This window comes from Typopeltis vanoorti, chromosome 25, assembly GCF_054136105.1.
Source record: "Typopeltis vanoorti isolate ZY-2024b chromosome 25, IOZ_Tvanoo_1.0, whole genome shotgun sequence".
Lineage (NCBI taxonomy): Eukaryota > Metazoa > Arthropoda > Arachnida > Uropygi > Thelyphonidae > Typopeltis > Typopeltis vanoorti.
This window is the reverse complement of record NC_143573.1, coordinates 35,863,877-35,877,996: the sequence shown is the minus strand read 5'-3', so window position 1 is coordinate 35,877,996 and position 14,120 is coordinate 35,863,877. Positions and strand designations below refer to the sequence as shown.

At 37.2% G+C, this 14,120-nt stretch overlaps 1 protein-coding gene across 2 annotated transcripts in view; it reads right to left on the bottom strand.

Annotated features, from left to right (window-relative positions):
• LOC150092664 (uncharacterized) overlaps window positions 1–14,120 on the bottom strand; it is a 154,578-nt gene that overhangs the window by 59,768 nt on the left and 80,690 nt on the right. For both annotated transcript variants that reach the window (XM_090414740.1, XM_090414741.1), the window contains one exon: window positions 9,941–9,973. In XM_090414740.1, the coding sequence (XP_090270866.1) occupies window positions 9,941–9,973 (33 nt within the window). The remainder of the gene's footprint in view (window positions 1–9,940; window positions 9,974–14,120) is intronic.

The window sequence follows — 14,120 nt, the reverse complement described above, 5'->3', positions numbered from 1 at the left end:
TTGGTGCAATGCTTATAAATGGAGAAGTGAGTAGCATGAGTGTAAAGAAAGAACAAGTCTGTAAAGGGAAATGGGGGAGTCAGGATGGATGAGGGAACGATGTGAAACTAATGCACAATGGGAGCAAAAAAAAAGAAGGATTGCCTGGAGTTACAAGAAATTGTTTGGTTTAAAAGAGAGTACTGAAAAGTCATGAGAAACAGTTTGAGGAAGGCATAAAGTGATATCTAATAAGTAGAATTTTTATAGATCAAGGAATGAATTGTTTGTATATGAATGCTAGAAGTATTAGAAACAAGGAACAAAATTTGTTGAGTTTGTTCATCCAAAAATTGTTAGAATAAGTGAGATGTGATTGGATGAGGATGAACATCCTGACAGGAATAGAAATGAAAGGATTTTTTTGAAGATAGACATGTGATGTTGCTGACAAATAGTTATGCCTATATGAGGTATAGATGCAACAGGAAAATAATGGTAGTGGTTTTCAGGCAGTATGGCATGATAGTGAACAGAATGAAATACTATGTAAATACTAGTTGGATATTGCTATAGACTGATAATGGAAGGTAGTGACCATGAAGTGTAAGCAAATTAGCCATGCAAACAGGAAAACAGTCATTGACAATTTTAATTAATTATGGCAATATTAAGATAATATAGCATCTAAGTAAAGAAAAAATGAGACGTCAATCTCAGGCAACATGTAACAGATGGCATTCCTTAGAAATGAGTAGGTTGTGGAGAGGGTTCAGAGGAGTGACTAAGTTGGTGAGTGATGTAAAAATGTTCCCTACATTGATAGATTGAGAGCTTGTGGATTGCAGAAGTTGGTTGATAGGTGGAGAAGAGAGGATATGATAGAAACAAACATTTAAATTACTAAAAATGTTTATAAGATTGATGCAGGGGTAATGTTTCAGCTATGTGACAGTAATGGAAGAAGAGGTCATCCCTGGAAATAAAGGAAAAGTGTGGTTAACAAAAGGTGTGAGAACAAGGTTTTTGCCTGGAGGGTGGTGGATTGAATGGAATGCATTGCCCGACTCAGTTTTGAGTTAGTCTGTAAATGAATTCAAGAACAGATATGATAGATTGCTTTGATAGTTTGGGTCTCGTGTGATGAGTCCGACTCCATGGAGATCGGTGTAATAATAATACAGTAAAACCCTTTACACTTTCCAGGGGACTTATGGAAAAAAGTGCAAATAACAGGAAATGCAAAAAACATTTAAAAGCCAAAAGATGACTTACTGTTAGTATGCAAGTCTACATACTAGATTACAAAATTTAATCATTTAAAATAAATGAATTTACAATTATTTACATTTATCTATTTAAAAAATCTTATAATTGTTAATTTTTTTGCTTTTTCTGCACTCCTATAAGTTCCACCTGCCCCTCTAGTGTATAAAGCATTAAATGCCCCATTGTCTCCTCATGCACTTGCAATATACCACCTGAAAACAGAGATAGCTTCCATTGCTTCTTTACTAGTAGGGACAGTAGGTTCTTGATCAGTCTTCTTCACCAAGGTAGTTGGAAAGTATGTCTTCTACACTTGGTACCATTGATGTGATCACACCAGCATCAACATAGTCTTGAAATGAGGAAGACTCATCCATCACATACTAGTTGTTGGGCTCTGACATATCTTCTTCCTCCTGTAGTTGTTCCTCTTCCACAAACTCCTGCCTTCCAGAAACAGTTGGATATGGTTTCATGAGTAACATGCACCCATGCTTTGGCCATAATGCATGGCTGCAAGGATTGATATCATTTGTTTTGGGTCCATACCATCATCATGAATAAACAGCTTTTTCAACAAGCATTTCTATTTCCATTTAAATGCATGGATGATGTCCAGATCTAATGGCTGAAGCTCACTTGTACAATTAAGGGAAAAGAACACTAATCTCATGTTTATGAGCTGCAGATCTTTAGGGTGTGCAGGATATTTGTCTAGCAGTAGTAGTATTTTGCAGTGATTTGCCCCTATTTTAGCATCCAGAGCATGCATGGTGTGAAGATGCTGCTGGTCATCCATGCTGTGCTGTTGGCATCATACTTAGTAGGCAGATTTTTGATGTTCTTAAAATATTTTGGCTTTTTAAATTTACCAATTACCAGTGGAGGTAATTTTTCTGATCCATCAGCATTGACCATGAGCAAAACAGTTCCCCTCTGCTTGCCAAGTTTCCTACCATGACACTTCTCTCCTTGAAAACAAGTTTTATTTGGCAGAATGTTATAAAAGTCTAGTTTCATCAACATTGAAAATATTTTTCTGTTTGTAGTCCTGAATAATAGTCTTTAGTTCATGATTCCACTGGTTTGCAGTTTCCCCTGCAAAACTTACTTTCTCCACACACACTTGATTATACACAATATTGTGGCAAGTCTTGAAACAATCAATCCATCCATTTGACATTAAAACCATTAATCCCCAACCTTGCAGCAAATTCAAGGGCTTTCACTTCTAGTCAATGGTACTATACTTCACTCTGAGTATAGTACCATTGACTAGAATACCCAACGCTCTCGTAGAAATAAACCACTCCACCACAAGTTTATCCAATTCATCATATATCGATGGCTGGATATATTTGTTTTTTTGACATAGCACCAGATTGCTTTGCATTGAGTTCAAAACTGTTTTTTACTATCTTGTTCAAAGTGGATATGTAGAGTCCAAGATCTTTTGCTAAATGCACACTTTTTCTGGCATGCCAATCTACACGTTGCAGAATTGCCATCTTTTCTTCTACCAAAATACATTTGTCTTTTTTCTCCATGTTACCAACATGGATCATCCACCACCGCAACTTGAAAGCAACTATCACACGCTAAATTATATAGCAGAAATTCTGCAATATCAATTTGTACTGTGATTGAAAAAATCACTGTATTGCTCATCACTACTGCAATCGTACAAGTCACCATGATGGCAAAAACGAAACTACAGCCGAAAGCAACACCATCTGGGAACAGAAATGGCAGATTTCTGCAGAAATCTATTTGAATGAGAGGAAATCAGTATTGCCACCCAAGAAAAAAAAATGCAAATTGCAGGAAATAACATCCATATCAAGTTGTTAATGGCAGGAAAACAATATATCTTAAGAATAGGCCTTAAGACTTGACCAACAGAAAATGTAAATGGCAGGAAAACAAATTGAGGAAAGATAGAAACATGGTTTTACAGTAATTATTTAGGAAAAGCAATGGAGTATTATTCTTGCTCTTCCCCACAGTATAGTTATACATTAAGTTACTACCACATGTAAGGGGGCCTCTGCTTTGCTATCTTTCATCCTAGTTTCCTTACCTTGCAGTAAGGAAACTAGGATGAAATCCTAGATACTAGATGTTAGATGTCACAATTACTAGTATCTCACAGATACTAGATGTCTGCATTTTTATTGCATGCCCAAGTGTATCATCTATATTCTAGATTTTATATTCTGACTATCACTTAACTATCATATCTAGGCAATACATCACCTTCACTTTTCTGCTGCACTAGTAGCAATCTAGTCCTCAACTAACTAAAGCACTGTCTTGTTAGACAAACTGCTATCACTAACAGCAGTCATTGCCTAGGTGGCCAACACTATACCACAAATAATTGAATCTTCATTTATCACTTCTCAAAACTACACTGCCTCAAATCAAGTGCAGTGTTTCAAATCTAGGAAACACTTCAGGTAGTCTTAATATGTGAATTATCAGAATCTCCATGAAAATAGAATTAGTGGAAGATCCTTTATGGCAAAGCACATTGAATGCACCTAAAGTTGTTCTTACACTTATCAAAGTCATGTAGTATAATCCAATCACTCCATGAAAAACTTGTTCCCAAGAATGAGTTCATTTTCTAATTCCCATCTCCCTCTGCTATTCATATCTATATTAATTTTAATAACTCAATGTTTTAGTCACTCACCCACTATCCAAGGCTATGCAAATGGCATTTCCTTAATCTTCATATTCAAGATATTACAATTATTTTCTGGGACCCTCACACTAAGTAACCAAATGATATGTGAACTAATCAAGCTCTTGTACAGAATTAAAGCAATATAATTTCTTTCTGATATATTCCTTTAATTGCAAGGGCAATAAATGTGAACCTTAAATTATTTGAAAAGTGTACTACTCTTAGAACCCTTATTTCCAAGATATTCCAATCTTATCTCATCCTTGCCTTCCAAATTTCAAACTACAATATTGAACTGGTAGCAGTACATTCACACTTTATATGTTCTGTTCATATCCTCCTGTAAGTGGCCATATCTGCTTTATGCTTCAGAGGGCTGCTTAACTTTGCATTATCTGCATATCCCAATATAAACTTCTAATACTGTTTGACATGTTAAATAGCAATAGCTCCAAAATATACTGCTGCAATACATAATGATTGCATTCCAAGGACACTGATTTAACTTACTAATGCTCATCTCACAAAAGATTGTCACATCTTTTCCAAAGAGAATTCATTTAGCAACCATAGACATTTGTAAAATCTGAACTCTAAGATGCATTTCCCTTGTTCCATGTATTGGTTATTGTAATATACACTAAAATAATCTCCCTTTAACATAGGGATGCCTACTAGAGAATGCTGCTCTTAAAAGCTGTGGGACTGGATGGCATTTCACCACAAGCTTTGAGAAAATGAAAGAAACTGATAATGCCTTTGACCTGGCTTTTCACTGAAAGTCTGGCTGCAGGAAAGGTGCCCAAGGAATGGAAGGAAGGTAAGTTGGTACCTTTTCATAAAGGTGATAGCAGACAGACTGGAAGTGTCTATAAGCCAGTTTGTGTGTCATCAGTAGTTAGATCTTGGAGAAAGTAGTGAAGGACCATATACAGCATTGGGCAGATGAGGGTAATGTTACCTGAGAGTTGACATGGATTTGTGAAGGGGCACTCTTGTTTTAGTGATATGCTAGCCTTTTATGATAAAGTTACAAGAGCATTAGATGAGGGAAAGGCATATACTGCCATTTTCTTAGACTTAAGAAAGGCATTTGACAGGGTGCCACATAAGCTGATATTTAAGTTGCAGCACATGGGTCTGGATGAGAGTTGTGTATGGTGGGGCAGTTTCAAGGAAGCAGAGGGTTACAAGTGGGGTCCCAGAGCTCAGTACTGGGACCTATATTGTTTAATCTTTATATAAAGGACATTGCCAGTAAATTGTAAGGGGATATTCAGTTTTTTGCAGATGATGCAAAGCTGGGAAGGATTATTAGTAATAATGCAGATGTGGTAGCCCTGCAAGAGGATTTGAATAAGCCAGATAGATGGGCAGATGAGTAGGGGTCTGTTTAATGCAGCAAAATGTAAGATCTTGAGGTTTGGGAAACATCGATGGGACACTGCACACTATGGGAGGAGTTATACTGGAGGAAGTAAGGGAGACAAGAGATCTGGGGTTTGATAGAAACCTGAAATTTAGGGGACATATTGCAAAGGTGGTGAAGGTAGCACAGAGGATTGCTGCAATAATGAGAAAGGCACTGACCTGCAGAGATAAAACAGTTATATCATTCCATTGTATAAGATCCTGATCAGACCACACTTGGACTATTGTTCTCAGATTTGGTCCCCAGGATTTGAAGGAGATAAATTAACTCTGGAAAGGATACAAAGGCAGATAACAAAGATGGTTTCAGGACTGAACAATGATAGTTATGAGAATCAGCTGAGGGAATGTGGACTGCAGAGTTTGGTGGATAGATGGAGAGGTGATATGATTGAGACTTAAACTGTTGAGAGGTGATTACAGGGCTGACACTGGGGAGTTTAACTTGTTGAACAGCAGGAAGGAGTGATGACAAGAGGCCATCCCTGGAAGTTACGAAAGGAAACTATGAGCAAGAGGGTGAGGAGTTCTCTTTGCATGGACGGTGGTTGAACCATGGAATGCATTGCCTGATCAAGTGGTGAGAGCGAAAATGGTCAATGAGTTTTAAGGAGTAGTACGATAGGCTGTTTCTTAGGGGGGCTCCCCTCGATGAGTCTTGACATGTTCTTAGGAAGGATCTCCCATGATGAGTCGACTATATGGAGGCCTGAATAATAATCTTGTACACTGGGGGTCCAAAACCCAAGGACAAACTATTTCTGAAGATTACCACAAATTCAGACAAATCAGTTATACAAGTTGCCACAAGCTGAAGATTTCAAGTAGAATGCATGTACACATTGAAATTTTTAATCCAAGCACGAAAGGGTCATAGTAGCACTCAAGAGGAGGATAAAAGGCTGTGCTAAGTGAACTGTTTGTGAAGGAAACAGTTTACAGGAAACAAATTATTGGAAGGTTTGAAGGCCACAGAATTACTGATATTGCTAGAGTTTGGAATCTCAGTGTTGTATCCAGGCTCTGGGCAGCATTTCCAACCAATGGAATGTGTTCTTGATGTTTGCTAAGAGGTCACCCTTGTTTTACCATGGAGCATGAAGATTTTTGGTTAACAGCAAAATGTAAATCAACACCATGAAAGGTCAACTTGCAAGTTAGCTCCATAGAAATCTTGACAAACACTTTGGCAAGACATCTGCAACAAGTAGACTGCAACATGCCTGGAGGCTTTATTTCTTTTTATCCACAGCTCAGTGTTTTTAGTGATGTTGTATCCATAAAAATTGCTAGTGGACTAATTTACTCTACAGATGAAATTAGAATCTGTCCTCCAATTCTAGACACGACGTAAAAGTAGTACTGCTTACCATCATGAGAATGTGTTTGAAAGGATAGTGGGTTTGTAGTTTGTCTTTAGCTTTTGGACACCAGTGTAGTTCCATATTCATTATATATAGGTGATCAACATCCAGGTGATCACATGTTCACTTCCTAGCATATGGTGGTGACTGGGGTCATTATGCTTAATGGATGGGCCAAGCTACAAGTGCTGGAAAAAGGGACTGACTGGTGAACAATATTGTGACAAAGTTCAATGTTATGTTCAGTTGTTTCATAGTGCTGTAGGCAAAGAATTCATTTATGGGATGACAATGAAACACCACATCATAAGTAGTGTAGCTATTTCTAGAGATTAAGGATATTAATCAAGTGGCAGCACACTCCCTAGATCAACCCAATAGAACACATTTGGGATGCAACAGATTCACTACTGCTTAAGATGTCCCTCCAACAAGCCTTATCCTTGCTCTGAAGGAGGAGTGAGCCAGTTTGCCTCAAGAAGCATGGTACAACTGCTATGCATTTCTCACAAAGTTGCAAGATCTATATAACAGTTTAGGGTGAACATATTCCATACTGAAATGTCTCAGAATTTCTGTAGGCACACTGTACATTTTGTAACTACATCCTTAGGAAACTTAACTTTTGTTAAAAATGTATTGCAATTTAATTTGTACAAAATTATAACATTTTTTGTGTAATATAATTTATTATGCTGGCAATAAATTTATACCTACATTTTGCTGTAGTCATGAAATTCATATACAGGTGAAATGTAGTTTGTCCTTAGCTTTTGTACACCAGTGTAGTTCCGTATTTATTATATAGGTGATCACATGTTCACTTCTCAAATGGACAATATTCTAAAGGTAATCAAATATTCCTTGAAGCTTCATGCACCCTCTATTACTACATGATAGTCTGTAACCACAGATTTATGTTCTGGCCTTTAATCATTTAACTATTGGGAAAGTTTCTGATTTACTTTAACAATGCTATTGGCATCTGTTCAAATTTCTCTTAGCTGGAGTGACAAGACAGGCTAACTGTAGGTCTGTATCTACATTTAAGGTGTTATAGAGGTTGGCAAGCACACTCAAGATCTGAATGATCTTGCTACAAACTCTAGCAAGATCATTCAGAAAACTCAACCTTTTCTGAATGATCTATTCATGTAATCTATTTAAAGCTACAATGAATTGATAAATTTATCAACTCATTGTAGCCTTAAATAGATTACATGAATAGATCATTCAGAAAAGGTTGAGTTTTAGAAATTTACATTAAAACAGGATTAAATATTTAATAAGGATTTTACAGTAATATCTAGATTTTGCAAAAAGTTTTCATTAAGGAGCAAGGGATGTACCTCAGAGCACTGTGACCATAGAAACTAGGGACTGAATGTTTCAAATGCAATGTTCAGTTCAAGAATCAGTGTAATTATTATTATTCAGGCCTCCAAGGAGTCAAAAGACTCATCGAGGGAGGTCCTTCCTAAGACAAAGTCTGTCAAGACTCACTGAGGGGAGGTCCCCCCCTGAGAAACACAAAGTCTATCATACCACTCTTTAAACTCACTGACCGTTCTCACTCCCACCACTCCATCAGGCAATGCATTCCACGGCTCAACCACCCTCCACACAAAGAAACCACTCCTTACCCTCTTGCTCACAGTTTCCTTTCGTAACTTCCAGGGATGGCCTCTTGTCATCACTCCTTCCCGCTGATCAACCAAGCGAAAGAACTCCCCAGTGTCAACCCTGTAACCACCTCTCAACAGTTTAAAAGTCTCAATCATATCACCTCTCCTTCTATCCACCAAACTCTGCAGTCCACATTCTCTCAGCCGATCCTCATAACTATCCTTGTACAGTCCTGAAACCATCTTTGTCATCCGTCTTTGTATCCTTTCCACAGTTAATTTATCCCCTTCAAATCCTGGGGACCAAATCTGAGAACAATAGTCCAAGTGTGGTCTGATCAGAGACTTATACAACGGAATGATAACCCTCTTATCTCTGCAGGTCAGTGTCCTTCTCATAATAGCAGCAATTCTCTGTGTTACCTTCACCACCTTTGCAATATGTCCCCTAAACTTCAGGTTTCTATCAATCATCAACCCCAGATCTCGTCTCCCCTACTTCCTCCAGTATAACTCCTCCCATAGAGTATGCAGCATCCCATCGATGTTTCCCAAACCTCAAGACCTTACATTTTGCTGCATTAAACTGACAACCCCATTCATTTGCCCATCTATCTAGCTTATTTAAATCCTCTTGCAGGGCTACCACATCTGCACTATTACTAATAATCCTTCCCAGCTTTGCATCATCTGCAAACAACTGAATATCCCCTGCAATCCACTGGCTATGTCATTGATATAAAGGTTAAACAATATAGGTCCTAGTACTGAGCCCTGTGGGACCCCACTTGTAACCCTCTGCCTCCTGGAAACTGCTCCACCATACACAACTCTCTGATACCTATCAGACAGCCAATCCTGAATCCAGTTGACCAATCTGACATCCAGACCCATGTGCTGCAACTTAAATATCAGCTTATCATGTGGCACCCTGTCAAATGCCTTTGCCAAGTAAGAAAATTGCAGTATATGCCTTTCCCTCATCTAATGTTCTTGTAACTTTATTATAAAAGGCTAGCATATTGCTAAAACAAGAGCGTCCTTTCACAAATCCATGTTGATTCTCACAGATAACATTACCCTCATCTGCCCAATGCTGTACACGGTCCCTCACTACTTTCTCCAAGATCTTAACTACTGATGACACACAGACTGGCCTATAATTAGACACTTCCAGTCTGTTACCACCCTTATGCAATGGCACTATCTTACCTTCCTTCCATTAATATGACTGATAGGATTAATTTGCCAATCCTATGTTATTTAGTGGGATAATTATAGTACAAGTTGAATCATTATCTACTATCAAGTTGAGCTTTTAAAGCTTAAAGGGTTTAACTTGTCAATTGAACCAACTTTTTTTTTCAAATGTACCTGTAAGTGCTAAAGTTCAAAGAAAATAGAAAGCAATTCCTGGAAAGATAAGTGATCAATTTTTGCTAGACTTGTGTGCAAGTAAATGCATTGCTTGAATGTGGCAAAAAAGTTTCAACTAGGGATGAACATTGAAAAGACCTCCCATACCTTGACCACAGAAGGTTAAGTGACATTTAGTGAAAGACATAAGTTTGCATACTTACCCAACATTCAATATCATTGAGCTGCTGATGGATCTGAAAAGATTTATTCCTCTATTACTAGCTGAAGTTAACCAAGTTAAGATGCATGAAATAAGATTAAAGTAAAAAAAATTATAAAACTAGCAAAAGTAGTTCTGTATGTTTACATTTAGTAAATTGGCAAAAATCTAATATGATCAAAAATGGCAATAGATGAAGTATATACCATAGTTTAATTTAGAATGTGCTGGATTTTTCAACCAGACAAAAGTAAAATATCTTTAATTTCCAGTCACAAGACTCATTGTGGAAGGTCAACAATAGTCAGTACAAAATCTATCATACTACTTACTCATCCACTGGTTGCACTTTCACAACCTCAGGCAATGCATCCATGATCCTACCATTCTGTGCAAAAAACTCACCTGTTCACTTGCTATTTCCTTTAATTTCCAGGAATGGCTCTTGCTTGGTCCTCGTTTCTTCCATTTATACTATATTGTTCATATGGTAGCCTTTCAAGCTTAAATATCTCAATCATATCACTCTTTTGTCTTTCCAAACTCCAGTTTACATGCCCTCAGTCTATCCTCATAATCAACATTGTATAGTCCTGATATCATTTAACTGTACCCTCTACAGTTTGCATCTCCTTCAAACCTGATTAAATCTGAGCACAGAAATCCAGATAAGCAAACAAAGTTTGTGCCTAGTTGTAAAGTTATTTCACATGCAAACTTGTTTGCTTATATTTGAATAAGGGATGAAACCAATAATATAATTTTTTGGCACCTTCAATTACTATCCTTTTTACCACATCCCCAGTTAAGTTTTACCAATACCAACAATCTCTACAGAGATAAAGCCAATACCACAAATGCATTTTGTTTATTCCTAATACTCTAAGCATTTGTATACAGAAAAACAAATTCATTTCCAGTATTCTATCCTGCTTTCAAATGTAATCCATTTTTTAATCCTCAAATGTATTCACATATTTTTATACATTTTTACTACTCTTTTCCTTCTCTGCATTATAAGGGCACCATGCCCACCATCTTTCCTTGGAAATTTCTGCTTCACTATCACTATCCTTAACATCAATCTCAGATTGCCATGCTGTCTCAGGTCTTCCATACCAACCATTACCATCATTAACTTTATATTTTTACTTCTCTTCCTTGCCCTTACAACTGTTTCACTAGGCAAGCACTCCATTGAATCTATTATACTTGGAGCAGATCCATCTTCTCAATGACTCCTAGTAATTTCTAATTTTTTAGACTTTATTACCTGTAATCTATCCTTGCTTCCACATTCAACTTTTTTCTTGTCTTCCATTCTCAACCTTCCTCTCACTTGCATTGATATCCTTCTCATGTATTTGTATAATTACACTAACCAACCTTTCCAGCCTCATCTTTATTCTTTCTATCTCCTTTTTCAGCAGTTTCTCACATATCCTACTTTCAATTGACATTTTCACACACAATCTCCTTCTGTCAACCTGCCCAAGGTCAAATCCACATGTACATCATTCCTTTCTACCCTCCAAGACTATACTGGTATCCACAAATTGAGAAATATTACATGGAAAATATATAGCAAATCAAAATAGTAATTTGATTTTCACAATTTTTATATCTGATCCTGAAAAAGGTTGCTATGGTAGAATGCTTAGTCACCATAGTAAACAAGTTTAAGTAGTTTGCTAAGTACTGAAAGTCATGAACTAAAGCTTACACATGTTATGCTAAGACCATTAGTTCTACTAAAACTATTAGTTCCTATCATTTTAATACACAAAAAAGGCTCAAAACAATTTAAGGTTCTGAGTTCATAAGAGTCAGCTGTTTCTTTGATCACCGAGAAGCTTGCAAAATGCTTAATATTCAGGAATTAAGCATTTTACAAAATGCTAATTTATTAGCTATTAATGTTAATAGCTAATGTTAGCATGATGCATGTTAATCTTATACCTAATACCTATAATCCCAATTACGAATGCCAGCACATTGTCATGGTGCAGTTGAACAAGTCTTTTTCATTAGAAAAGTTAATGCAATGATTAACTTTTGATCCTAGACTATGCTGTTGTAGTCCATATCAGTAAAAGTAAAAATAAAATGAATACTGATCATTTGCAACTAAGATTTAGAGAATGTTTTTAGTATAACACTAAGAAACTTAAGTAGTGATAGGTAAATCTCAAACGTGAGAAATTAGAATAGCTAAGGAGTTTGTACACTGGTGTCCAAAACTATTTCTGAAGATTATAACTGCAAATTCAGATGAATCAGCTTGAAAATGAGTAATTTGTATAACAGAAGATTGAGGAGAGAGCAAGTACATATTCAAATTTTTGAATCTTACACAAAAGGGGTCACATGGTAGCACTCAACAGAATAAAAAGGCTGCACAAAGTGCAATGTTTCAAGGAAGCTCTTTTCATGAAGGAATAAAGTTGCAAAATGTCTTGTAATGTCTCAAAAATATCTAGATGATTTCATGTGGGGAAGAATTATTGGAAAGGTTGAAGGGTGCAGAATTGCTGAAATTACCAGAGTTTTGAATATTATATAGCATTATATCCAGTTGTGGGCAGCATTTCAAACCAAAAAGGTCATCCTCACTACTATGGCATGAAGATAGATTTTTTTGGTTATAACAGTAAAACATTCATACAACAGCAGATCAGCTTGAAAGTGAGCTCCATTCATGCACAGGTACATGGATATTGACAAACTGGCAAGATGTTTGTAACAAGTAGATCTATATGCTGAAGGCCTATAGTTGGCATCCCTTTATCCACAGCTCATCCCCAAGCATGTTTTCAGTGGTTTTTCAGTGGTGTATCCATGAAAAATTGGACAGACACCAATGGTCTAATGTACTTTTAGAGATGGTCATTTTAGTCTTTCCTCCAATTCTAGAAACTTGATCTGGAGTGAAAGTGCTACTGCTTACCATCACAAGCATGTTCTTGAAAGGGATAGATATGATGCTGGGTTAGTGTAGAGAGAGGCATTATGCTTAATGGATGCACCAATGCTACAAATACTGGCAAAAGGGACTGCTTGTGAATGATATTATCCCAAGACCTCATGGACCTCCCAGATGAGTATCACACACACCTCATCATACCATGTCTTAAACACACTCAAACTCCTTGCAGACACCACACTCTCAGGCAAGGCATTCTAATCATTCACAACTCTGCACAAAAAACCCGTCTCTCACTCCCCTACTCACACCCTCTTTATACAGTTTCCAGGGATGACCTCTGGTTCGCCCTTGATCTCCCACTATTCTCTGTAGAACTTCACCATTGATCTTATAACAACCCCTTACCAACTTGTAGGTCTCTATCATATCTTACCTCTTCTCCAGACTGCAAATTACATCTCAATTTTTCCTCATATTCAACATTCCAGAGGTCAGGAACTACCTTAGTCACCTTTGGACCCTTTCCAACATCTCTTCATCCTTCTGAAAACCCAGTGACCAAATCTAGGCACAATAGTCCATGTGTGGCCTAATGAAAGCCTTAAACAGATAAGAATCTCCCTACTTCTACAGTGTCCTCTGCATCATTCCCAGAATGCCTTTGTGTTGTCTTCACAATTTTGGCAGTGTGTCCCCTAAATTTTAGATCCCTATCCACTATCACCCCCAGATCTCTTATTTCCTCTACCTCCAACAATATATTCTCACCAAGCATAAATTCTGCATCCCATCTTTGTTTTCCAAATTTTATACTTTGCAATATTGAACTCTCATTCCCATTTCCATGCCCAATCACTCAATTTATTCAAGTCTTCTTGTAAGGCCACAAGATCTTCACTACTCTTTTCATCCCAACTTTGCATCATCTGCAAACAACTGAATATCTCCATCCAAGTCTTTGCCAATATCAATATACAAATTAAACAGTAATGGACCTAAAACAGACCCCTGAGGCACCCCACTAGTGACTTTCCTTTTCTTGGATATCATACCCCCATACACATCTTGTTGATACCTATCAGATAGCCAGTCTCCAATCCAATGCACTAATCTAATATCCAACCCCATCTGCTCTAGTTTGACTGTCAACTTATGAGGTACTCTATCAAAAGCCTTTGCGAAATCCAAGTATATTACTGTGTATCCTTCTCTGTCCAAGGAAGCAGTCACTTTATTGTAATAATTAAGTAGATTA